We start from the raw sequence: 12946 nt of genomic DNA on the forward strand, positions 1-12946 counted from the left end.
GACGAGGTGTTATGTCTTGCAATGATACGGAACCCTTTGTGTGCGAGTACAACTCGCACTTAACCGGTGTTTATTCGATAAAATATCATATTTTGTTCAGAACACGGAATCCATTTCTGTATAGTCCAATTTTAATAGAATATCCCTTTTTGCATTCGTCTGGGCAGTAAAATCACAGTAAAATCATGTATTTTAGTATAACTAATAACAGCTCATACCTACTAAGTTAAAAAAATTACAAAATTGGAAATCCTAAGTATTTTGAAAAGACACTCCGTATTTATCGAAAGCGATGCATCGTCGACATGTCTAATCTGCGAGCGGACGCGCCGTGCCGCCTCGCTAAATAACTTCCGCACCTGCCACCGCATTGTGCGACATTCCAACATGCATTCACCGCACTGCATATACCTGAGCGAGCTACCTAAGCTCATCTAAGCCATTTGAGCTTCGCATCCTTCGTGCCACAAAGACACGAGCACGCTTTGATGTGCTACGAAACGCTACGAATGCTTGCTACGAAATGGGAATCCTAGTAAAATCTTCAACTAAATAGAACTTAATGCTTTTAGCATGGCTGATGTTGTAAACAAATGCTTTCTTGATGAATACAGGCTGATTGCTGATCCGCCTCGGCTTTGCTCGGTTGAAATTTCTAAATATCCTTCCTTAGTTTCTAAGTTATTTTTAAACAGTGATATAAATATTCCACTAGATGCGGCGCTTCATAGCAATAATACCATGTTCCGACGAACATCTGTGTCCGCACCCCTGTCAATCGTAATGTGCTTTAGACGCAGTCGAAATGTAAAAATCAAATTTGTGCGATAACTCTAAATAATCATTCACGTTATTTGAGTAGGTATAGGTACCTTTAGTATAGGTCTACGCGGACAAAGGCAGGTATCAGCTGGAAGGCTATAAATTAAATTACATATGTACCGCGGATAAAGTCGTGGGCTAGCATAACATAAATTGCAAGAAGTTAAGGACTTGAAAATCACATTTTGGGCGGGTTAAAAAGTAGCCGTTAAAAGTACAGGAGGAAGAAAGTTGAAAGTAGTGTCCCATTGTAGAGGCGTGGCGCACGCGCGACGCCACTCCGCGCGCCGTGGCCGCCGCGGCCGCTCACGCCTCGAGATCGCGCACTGCGATAACTTGCATTGCGTCTCGCTACTCTTTACTTATCGGTAATGGAACTCGAAAAAAGAAGCTAAAACTTTTAAAGTCGATGAGTGGACGGTAAAAGATGTAATGTGGGGAGAGATGTGGTGTCGGTGATCGCGCGATGCGGCGACAGCAGCGCGCGTCTGCCGCGCGATGAGCGCGCGTCGCAAGTCCTCCGCGCGTTCAGCTCGCCTGCACGCGCGTCGCCTAGCGCTGCCTATGTTTAAGCTCTTGCTGATCCTGTCCTTAACGCCAGTTAAGTAAGTAAATATAGAGCTCGACCAACGAAAATTGTATATAGTTCAACTTTTATCCACATTTTTACAATGTCCTTTAATATAAGTGAGATCAGATTTCTGATTTCGGCCAAGTTTGTTTGATCTATGAAGAAGTTTTTTTTTTATGTTTCGAAAGTCTTCAAAACAATGAAAGTAGATTCTTTAAAAAATAAGTATATTAAACTAGGGTCAGAGGTCAGGATAGGTCAGATAAATAAACTAAAATAATATTTTATAAGTACATACATAATATTTTGTATGTATTAGGTATTTTGTATGTATTAGTACGTATAATATTTTGTAAAGAAAAATCAACTTAAAACTCGTAACGTAAACATGATAGAAAATTTTTTCTTTTTGATTATATTCGCTTGTGATTTTTATACATATTTTTTTGTTTTTGTTTCTTGCCATGTTCAAAGATTCCTGCTTTTGATTTTCTATTTTCAAAATTAAATAAGTGTTGAGTGTGGGTTTAAGGGTTTTACTTGTACATAATTAGGTACAACTTATTACAATCAACTCTTCATTTTTAAATACATAGTTTTTTACGACTTTCATTTATTTATTGATGCCTACAGTTTAAAAAATTGGGACTGTCATGTTTTTATCTACAATTCAATAAATTTGCACCAAGCATGTCAGGTTCCTCGATATCTCATCACAATAAGAATTTGCTGAAGGTTTTTAAAATCGGTCTGCATAAGTTTTCCGTCGGCCGTCGGCATCATGTTCAGATACTTATCTAAATTCAACGCTTGGTTAAACTTTAGCCAATTTCAACTGTACCTACCTACATAAATTAATCCAGTATTTTGATATTTTAGTAGTTTTTAAAATACGTAATTAAGTTTGAAAAAAATATTTTCGTTATAAAGCACGGGGTTATTATTATCAAATATCTGTGCTTTCTCTTTTTATTAAAATATTTTTGGTCTTAGTGGACGTCTTTGCAGCTTATATAACTTTACACAAATCTCGCTGTCTAATAGCTTTTCCAAACGTCATCATAAGTTAATTTCATATTGGATTTGGGGAATCCTCACGCTAAATGGCAATTCTATCTAAGCCTGAAGGAATCCCATTTAAATAGCCTTCCGTCCTCTAGGCTGTAATTTAATACGGATTTGTTGGCTGTTTATTCATATTTATATTTCGATGATAATTTATTAGATGTACGAAGGTAACTTTGTAAGACGGAAATAACTAATTTGTAATTACATAATCTTGTACTTTAATTTTTTTTTTGTTTTTGTTTTAAAAAAAGAACATTAGTCATGGCTAATATTTTTTCCCTATAATTAAGCGTAAAGCTTGTGCCAGGAGTGGGTACGACAATAGTGCAACGGGTGGGTTTTGAACCGCCGACCTTTCGGAATTCAGTCCGCTTCTCAACCGTTGAGCTATCGAGGCTGGCATATTGGCATATTGGGCATATTATGTATATTATACTTTTATGTAATTTATAGCCTATGTTACTTCTAGAGACAGTAGATTTATAACAGTGAAAAAATTATTAAAATCCATTTAGCATTTTGAATTACAAACAAACAAATATTTCCATTTTAGATATAGGTAGTACCTATAGATTTGAAAATACAGGATTATACTATTACGTTCCTACTGTAAGCCGATTGAAATTATAATATCATGTCAAATAACTTTAAAAAACTTAATTACCTACGTACCTACCATGATGCCAATAAAAATATTTACTTATCGAAAAATCATCTTATGCAACACGAATTTAACTTTTTTACTTTATGTAGGTATAAGTACCTAGGTAGGTTAAACGAGAAAGTATCTAAGTATAATATTTTAATTTTGAAACAGTTTTCAAAGATTTGGCAGTAAAGATTTGAGATTATAAACGCCTCGTTGTTGACAGGAGTGATTATATTCGAGTGTTTATAATTCATCTGAAGTAACACTATACTTTAGAAAGAACTTCAAAAGCTTAAAGGCGAAAGCGTGATTTTATCATAACAGAAGGGTAAAATGTTTCAACTCTTATTAATATTACATTGGTGGACGGCACACCGCTTTTACCTACCGCTTAAAACTTTACTAAAACATTTAAATATAAATAATTTTCGGGATTAAACGTCATCATTATTAATCTACTTTCAATAAGTGCGAGAAGTAACAATTACATACATAAATAATTAGGTAGGCACTAGGCATACTACGCCTCTGCCACGAGTGCATCTTATGCTAATACATAGTAGCTGACCCGCCCTCGCAATACATTCCGAAAATCCTGAAACCCGTACTTACTTTAGCTCGAAAGCCCAAATACCTACCAATTTTTATAGAATAACATAGAATTCAATACAAACTTTCCTTTTTCGTCATAAAAGAGCCTACTGTAATTTTTTTTAGAGGCGGTTTAGGATGTGCATTGATAGATCAATTTGCCAGGACGACTTTTAATTTGTATAGTTTGGTTTCAATTAACAATGAAGTTAAATGAGCGGACTGAAATGTAAAGAAATAATTATCTTCCTGGGTTTAAATTGTTGAACCACGCTGAACTATAAACACTTTTAGAAGCGTTGATTATGTTACTTAGTACACAATATTTTTCGTAGCCTCGAGCGTACTGCTACGGTGGATCGCTTGGAGAACGTAACGCATACCGTTACGCGAATACTTGACGGTTACGACATCCGACTCCGCCCTAATTTTGGTGGTAAGTTCATGATCTATAGTACGAATTCGAAAGCGTATCTGTCTGTCTGCTAGCTTTTCACGACCTATCAGTTTAAGCGATTTATCGACCGACATAGGCTACTTTTTGTCCCTGAAAATCAAAGAGTTCCCACGAGGTATTTAAATACCTAAATCTACCTCGACGAAGTCACGGACATCATCTATTTGGTACAAAGGTAGTGTGCATCCCAGGGATGGGAGTCTACTATTTATCCTGGGAAAACGAAAAAGGGAATAATTAATCAGTTTGGGTGTGCTAAGATTGGCTACTTATTTTTGTATGGAATAGGAAGCTTACCGATTAAACATGAACCGGCATGCAACACAACCAGTACCTGCGAGGCACCTGTGAGTGAACTGCATTTCATCCAAGAATATTTCATATTTTAAAACAACAAGCAAATTTTCAATATAAGAAGATATTTTGTATGTAATACCGAATTTATATTCCTTCGAATGCATATTGCAGTCCCCGAAGCAAGAAGACTCGGTATAATATTGAATTCACCCAGTAAACATACTTTGATTCGTCGTATGTCCTTTTAACTCACATGTGACGTATTTCCTCGCTCAAATGTTATTACTCCACAGGCGACCCGCTCTACGTCGGCATGGATTTAACCATTGCTAGTTTTGACGCCATTTCCGAAGTAAATATGGTGAGTCGGTGCATACTTATTGGTAAATCATGTAGAAACGCTAGATACAATAGTAAGTATATCCTTGGCATATGATTGAATTTTTACTTTTGAAATTTTAGATTGGGTTTACGATACGCAGTTGCGTTATGAACTGTTTGGTTACACTAAGACTAATGTAAAAGTTATAAATTAGGTATACCTTACGAAGCATTAAAAAACTCAGTACCTTCTCTTGACTTAAATCCGTTTGGGCATTATTCCCTTAAATAATAAAACCAATGTTGTGCCTACATTCCATTACACATATTACATTAATTAGTACGTATAAGAATCTTACCAAATGGGTACATAGTGAAAGATTAATATCCTGCAAAAAACGTGAGCTATGCAAATGCTGTGTGAACGGGGTCCAACGTTCCACACGAACAAAAGGTCAATTTAGAAACTACCATCTTATTTTATTTTTAAGTTTGACTTACAAACTTCAAGTTTCCGTGGAATTCCGGCCAAGGACCCTTTATATTTTTGCTAACTTTGTTCAAACTTCAAACATGATTGTGCGAACAATCCACCTTCTCTCCGGTTTCAGAGGCATTAAATTGGACAAGCCAACACTTTGCTATCAAGATAGCTTTTGAGCCAAAACAGGGACGCACTCGATCGCTCGTTGTAATTCATAATGCTTTTAATAGCGAAATGAGACCAAGGCCGTGAGCACTTGACACATATCGGTCGTCGGTGACCGAGGTCTAAGCTGACTTAGCGTATCGATGGTCTTCAACTACTTTTGTTTTTTAGCCCTCACTTACCTAAACATGATTACTGGCAGCTAAACACCTCCAATTTTGTTTTGTGATCTGGGTCAGGACTCAGGACCCATCCAAATCATTCCTTACACGTAGGTGACTTCAACTTGTGATGTTATAATATGGTTGTACTTACCTAAAGCACATATAGAGCAGCGATGGTGGACCTTGGCAATGATCTCTAGACACTTGTACCCCCTTTAAACTTAGTCTGAGTCAATTCTAATAAAAAACGTCACAGAATAAAATTACAACTATGGTACGATCATTACATTACAATTATTACTTTACAAGTGCCCTTGCCATAAAAAGAAAGAACTTGTAACAATGACAAATTTATGAATATTTTTCAGGACTACACTATAACACTTTACCTGAACCAATACTGGAAAGATGAAAGATTGGGGTTTGGCTTGCCAGAAGAGGTTTTGACTCTATCAGGAGACTTTGCTGATAGAATTTGGGTGCCTGATACATTCTTTGCAAATGATAAGAATAGGTGAGAACTTTCAGTAACTTAGAATAAATCGAGTTTAATCGTATTGCTGCAATGGTTGTTTTTGTATAATTATTGGAGTGTCAGGTGGCATATTTATTAGAGTAATATTTAGGGTTTGTTGTATAAAATCCATTAGGTAAGTATCTTGGAATGGTTAAAGAGTATTGCAATGATTTGCTTGACGACAAAGTTTGAGGCACTGCCCATATTACAAGGCACATCGCCAGGATCACAAGTTGCTGTTTCTATAAGAAAATGTTTAAGACGTCCGTCACCTATTCAGGAGGTCAGGAATTCGATTTCGGGCACACACCTCTAACTTTTTGGAGTTATGTGCGTTTCCAGAAATTAAATATCACTTGCTTTTACGATGAAGGAAAACGTCGTGAGGAAACCTGCATGCCTGAGAATTGTTCATGTTCTCAAAAGTGTGTGCAGTCTGCCAATCCGCACTTAGCCAGCGTGGTAGAGTTCAAATCCTTCTCATTCTGAGAGGAGTCCCGCTCCCGTGGTCAGTAGTGAGCCGGCGCTGGGTTGATTATGATGATAAAACTATTCACTATGCACTTTTCTTCTAGTTTCCTCCACGACGTAACGGAACGCAACAAGCTGGTGCGCCTGGGCGGCGACGGCAGCGTCACCTACGGCATGCGTTTCACCGCGACACTGGCCTGTATGATGGACCTGCACTACTATCCGCTGGACAGCCAGAATTGCACCGTCGAGATTGAAAGCTGTGTGACTCTATACTCTCACGAATAGCTCGGCTTCACGCTTGCGTTGCCTCGTCGGGCTTAGCTTACCGCTGCAGCTCATTACATCGCGCCATCATAACCTCGTGTTGCCGTGCTCAATTTGAAGTGAACCTTTCTAGTTGTGTCTGTAAAGATTTGACCGGTAGGACCACAAAAACCTCGGCATGATTTACATTGGGCAACGAAACGAAGATAATTTCTAAAATTTTACATAGCATATTGACCTCTATCTCCCCCTTGTAAATAACAAAATCACGTAAAAATAAACGCGAGAACGCCCGAGAACTCACTGACATTCAATTTTTTTTGTACGAGAAAATTAGCAGGTATTACTCTTCATTTACGAAGTAAATAATAATTTAATAATAAATAATGATAGAAGTCAATGTAAAATTTTAGAAATTTCCTTCTTCAATTCGTGGCCAATGTTAATAATCAACTCTTAACTGGTGGCCCGAAAATGATAAATACTCTTAGAATACTTACTCACATTGATAGCAAGTGGCTTCGGGTTTTTATCTTGCTTTAATAAATTTAAACCAAAAACGATTATACGAAACTGATTATATTGATTATTATATTTTTATAAATGAACGAGAATTTTTCGTCAAATTCTCGAGACGATATCTAAGAAAGTTTCACTTGTAGTGCTCGTACAAAAGTACAGTGAAAATTTCCTACTCAAAACTTGTCCAAAAACACAAAAAGTTTTTGCATACTTCTGCTAACGTTGTTGAAATTCAAACATTGCATTGCAATAAGATTGATACTAGATTAAAATATATCTACTACTTAAGGCGTTGTGAGCGAAGTTTCTCTCTCGTACATTCTAACATTTTCGATGATTGTGTAAGAATCATGAAGAATCAGTACACTTTTAACAAATGTGGTCCAGTCAAGTCCTAAATAATAATGCTACGTTTGTTAGTCATGTTATTTTTATAACTAGTTTGGATAGAGAAAAATGGGGATAAAAAATACTGAATGTTTTTCCAATTTTTCTCCATGATACTACTGATATGACAGTAAAGGTATGTCTAAAATGATTGTAATTTTATTGTTTAGGACTCGACTGAGCCATATTTGTTAAAACTTTACTGATTCTTTCACAATAATTGAAAATGATAGAAATGATAGAAGTGAGAGAGAAGGAATCTTCGCTATTCACAGCGCCTTAACTGACAAAAATAAGTTATAATAAAAAGAATACTTTTACACGAGCAGTTTGTGTTGTTACATATTAAGGTGCCCACGCACTCGAACTGAACTGCAGCGGAACTGCGCGTCGCGGCAGCGCCCCGCAGTTCAGTTCAACCTTTAACCATGTTTTTGTCTACAGCTATTTTTGGTCGGGCTAAACTTTTAAAGAACGAATGGAACCTGATCAAATCAAAATTTATTACTAATTAATATTTTTAATGGGTATTTTTGGTTGAAGAAAATTTTGTGTAGTTTCATCGATCGTTATACTTGTTTGTAACCATACTAGTAATTTTTTAATATTACCAATTCATGGGTGAACTAGTCAATTTCATTATTAACTGTGTTGCTCCTGGGCCTGAATAAATGTGCCATGTAGATCTATACAGCAATCAATATTTTTACCTAGCTATAAATTGTAAAAGATGTCGCTTAGTGTTTTTAATATTTACGTATTAGCATGAAACCTTTAGCTTTAAAGCTTATGTAAATTCATAAGACTAGAGGAAAGGCATTCGTGGTGTGAGAGATTTCTCAAACGCTGCCATAAGGCCCGCATAATATGGATTCGTTCGTGTTTTACAATAATAATTGACCGCTAAAGCTAAAATTATTCTTAAACGTCTTCACCATGCAAGTGATTTCTATTTACCTACTAGCGGATTATGTTGTTAAACATAAACCGGCTAACTTTGTACTAGTTAGTAATTTTTAGTCCCACCTGCACAAAGTTCCTACAAACCATGTTTCGATTAAGTAATCGACCAACGAATATTGAGCCTCTATAATCCAATAGCATCCTAACGTTATACTCAATATGCAGATGGCTACACCGTGTCAGACGTGGTGATGTACTGGAAGGAGACACCAGTACGAGGTGTCGAAGATGCAGAACTGCCTCAGTTCACCATTCTGGGGCATGAAACTAATGACAGGAAAGTACGTAAAGTTTTATCAAAAGTCTAATCCCCAATACCGAATGTATTAACCCTTGAATGGAATATCTTCTTATTCTCATGAGTTATGATGAGCTGTTTTAGTCGGTGTAGCAGTTTTCACCCATGTCTGCAGTCCGACAATGAAACGGCTCCCTATTTCATCTCTATAATATGGGCTCCAATTCCTATCTATAGATAGTAAAATAATCCCGAAGATATATAATAATTATTTCTCTCTATTTGTCAACACGGCTAAACCTATTTTGGCCGAAATTTTGCAGGCAGGTAGATGACTGATCTAGGTTTTGAATGAGAAAATAAAGGCGTCCTATGGGATTTATAAACCGAAATTCGCGAACGACGACGCAGGAAAAGCTTTTAAAATAATTGATGTGTTGCGTAAAGTAATTTCGTACAATATAAACGCCTATTACAAGAACAATTACGAGTACCTACGAGAATTCCTCAACTTAGATTATAAAGGTGTCAGAGAAGCACACCTGTTAAGAGTTTTGTAACATTCCAGGAGAAGTTGGCGACGGGCATCTATCAGCGGCTGTCACTCAGCTTCAAGCTGCGCAGGAATATCGGCTACTTTGTGTTTCAGACCTATCTACCAAGTATTTTGATTGTGATGCTCTCTTGGGTATCCTTTTGGATTAATCACGAGGCAACTTCGGCAAGAGTTGCTTTAGGTAGGTAACGATTTTGTGCTAAGAAAGCTTACTGAAGCATTAGTTTTAATACATTACTTAATACATACTTTCTTAATATCATAACAATCTATAAATAAGTAGGTACTTCTAATCTATCTTCAGTTAATAATAATTCGCCATCCAGTTCGATAGCCAGTGAGTGGTACCTACTTATCTATATATTTCTATTCAGGTATAACCACCGTCCTGACGATGACGACAATAAGTACGGGAGTGCGTAGCAGCCTGCCTCGTATATCGTATGTGAAGGCTATCGACATCTACCTAGTGATGTGCTTCGTGTTCGTATTCGCCGCTCTACTTGAGTATGCGGCGGTGAACTATACCTACTGGGGCGCTAGGGCGAAGAAACGGGCCAAGTTAAAAAACCGAGAGCAAGTCTCTACTAGCGCTAGTGTGGATAAGGAAATGAAGAACTCTGGTGGTAAGTTATAACTTCACATAGAAGACATCCCTCGGATTTAATTTTTAGTTGAGTTATTAATTGCTCATAATAATTAAAATATTTTTAATTGATTAGTAAAGGATACTGTCAGATTTGAGAATTATGATATAGCTTTTATGAACTAGAGCCAGTGCGTGCCAGACATTCGTTATTTTATAAAAGCTGAAAGTTTCTCTGCGAATTGCCCCCAGCACAGGGAGGAACGATCAGCGACTATGAAGTTTGGATCAGGTTCAAACAATCACATCAACTCCGTAACGTCAGCGAATCGCTTCGCTTGGCTCGTCAATACAAAATATCTCGAATGTAAATGGGCTTTACCCATTGTTTAATAGTAAACCTACTATTTACATATTCGCAGGGCCCCATTCTCCAGAGGAAATCATAGCACTTCGAGAATACACCACTACCACCGGCAGGGTGTCTCCACTGCCGAGCCTGCGGTCAAGGCCCCTTCCGCCTAGCACTGGGGCCCCACCATCTCTTCGTCTTCAACGAGACTACTCTAACTTACGTTACAGAACTCGGCCACATTCCAGAAGGAGTAAGTATTTGAGTAATACGTTTTTAGTAGAATCCCGAATAAGCAACATCTTAATGAAGATATTAAAAGAAACAACACGAAACAGCAACGTGTGTACCGCCGCCGCTAGTACACGGAACTGTAGGAAGAAGTTCAAACTGTGCACTCCGCGTAACTCTTGAATTTGTACGCGACAGGTCAAGATGGCAATTGGGGTGGGGACGCCCCGAACAGTCCCTGCGCTAACCTGGTGCAGGATAGCGCGGTGACGGGCGGGTGTGCAGGGCGTCCCCCCGCCTCATACCCCGATTGCCATCACAACCTGTCGCGTACCTACTGCAGTAGCCACGTTACTGCCGTAGCACAACATCACCATTGCGCTCTTCAGTGGTTACTGAACACACACACACACACACACACACACACACACACAGTGTGACTCATAATAAATTAACCTTCCTCGCGACATTTTCTAAATGATGGTGAAAACAGCACTGAAAACTCTAAATGTTTTTTTAAATTTATAGACTAGCGCTTGGCTGTTATCAAAAAATAAAGAAACTTACCGACAGATTACGGATAAACTTATCATTATTATCGTCGTTAATAAGCTTTATTGTCTTTCAGACAGTGGCAACAGGCCGAAGATGATGCACGCCCTGAAACGCGGTGCTACGGTGATCAAAGCGTCCATGCCTAAAATACGAGACGTCAACGTTATAGACACATACTCGCGGGTCATTTTCCCCATCTGTTTTCTAATTTTTAACGCCGTGTATTGGACCTTTTATATATTTGACTAAAGAACACGTAATTATAATTATTATTATAGATTAAAAACTAATAATATAATAAATTCCTCAAATTCACCTATTTTAGGTATTAATGCAATTTATGACTCGATTCTGTGACCAGCAGCAAGCTCTAGCGACTGGAGACAGCAACAAGCGACCGTGCCGCCGACCGCAAGTGACACTACTGGTTTCTATACGTTTTCAATGGTTTTGTATGAAGGTATTATATTCTGAGGAGATACCTATCTACGGTGACACTGCTGCTGCGTTCCCGCGCTGATGCAAACCTATACTGGTACATAAAATACATAGGAACCAGTAGTATCATTTGCGATCGGCAGCGCGGTCGCTTGTTGCTGTCGCCAGTTGCTGCAACTTGCCGCTGGTCTCGGAATCGAAGCTTTAGAATTAAACAAGTGCTACGTTGTCTGTACTTCTATTATAAATATAATATTGCTTAGTATGCTGTTAGTAATTAATAATAATACTCGTAGGTAACTTAACTATTTACTTATCAGTTATTCTTATCTACAATTCAACACGATATATATATTTTTCCAGTAGGGATGATGACTATGAGTCAAATCAGAGACATTTTATCAAAGGTCAAAAGCTCTCGTACTTGGCAGCTTGTAGGTATGAAATACATAGATGTGCATTGTGCATTCATAAACATTCAATGTAATTTTCCGTACTTTTTTAATTTATTAATTTAAAATGGTTAGTTAAATTAAAACTACCAGTGGACGTGGATTTTACGAATTTTGGAAGATCCTGTATATAATAATTATGTACTAAGAAATAATAAATTTTTGACATAGGCATTATCCCAATCTTTAGTTATAATATTATAATTTAGCAACACTGTGTAAAGAATTGCAAATTTTCAAGGTACCTATTAAAATGTAGAAAAAAAGGTGCGCAGTATATTAAATTCTTATGAAATTAAATTATAAGGATAATGTCCTATAATTGTATTGATATAGCTTCACGAGTGAATGAAATAAATTATTTATTATCAATCCTACAGATAGGTAGGTAATCTATCGAAAGTTTACTTAGCAACACTGTTATATGGCCGAAAATAGGGTATTGGTCTATAGTAATGAAATGATGTGATGTTTTGTATAGCGGTAGTTGGCTAGAATTCATTATTAAAGAAAATATTAAAAAAAAAAATGCCGCAAAAATTACTCTATTTTTAAGTTAAAAAACTTTGTCGTTTACGCATTTTGACGTCATTGATCGCCTTTTGTACAGCACGACGTTAATAATAATTATTAATTATGTTAAACATTTCGAAAAATCTATATATTTTTTTAAATTATTTTCTCTAATAATGAATTCTAGCCCCATAAGCTACTGCTATACAAAACATCACATCATTTTATTACTACAGTCCAAGACCCTATCCTTAGATCCGCAGGATCCTTATCTATCGATAGATTACTTAGCAACACTGTTATTTGTCC

The 12946-nt window shown here is 37.1% G+C and overlaps 1 protein-coding gene across 1 annotated transcript; it reads left to right on the forward strand.

The window, feature by feature from the left end:
- The first annotated feature begins 1113 nt into the window (after window positions 1-1113).
- On the forward strand, window positions 1114-12181 carry LOC123866343 (gamma-aminobutyric acid receptor subunit beta-like). Its single transcript, XM_045907861.1, has 10 exons — window positions 1114-1427; window positions 4037-4137; window positions 4749-4816; window positions 5958-6103; window positions 6682-6839; window positions 8882-8997; window positions 9523-9691; window positions 9885-10136; window positions 10519-10701; window positions 11308-12181. Exons 1-10 carry the CDS (start codon window positions 1321-1323, stop codon window positions 11481-11483), a joined length of 1476 nt encoding a protein of 491 aa, XP_045763817.1. The 5' UTR covers window positions 1114-1320; the 3' UTR covers window positions 11484-12181.
- The last annotated feature ends 765 nt before the right edge of the window (window positions 12182-12946 follow it).

The sequence above is a fragment of the Maniola jurtina genome, chromosome 6 (assembly GCF_905333055.1).
Source record: "Maniola jurtina chromosome 6, ilManJurt1.1, whole genome shotgun sequence".
NCBI lineage: Eukaryota > Metazoa > Arthropoda > Insecta > Lepidoptera > Nymphalidae > Maniola > Maniola jurtina.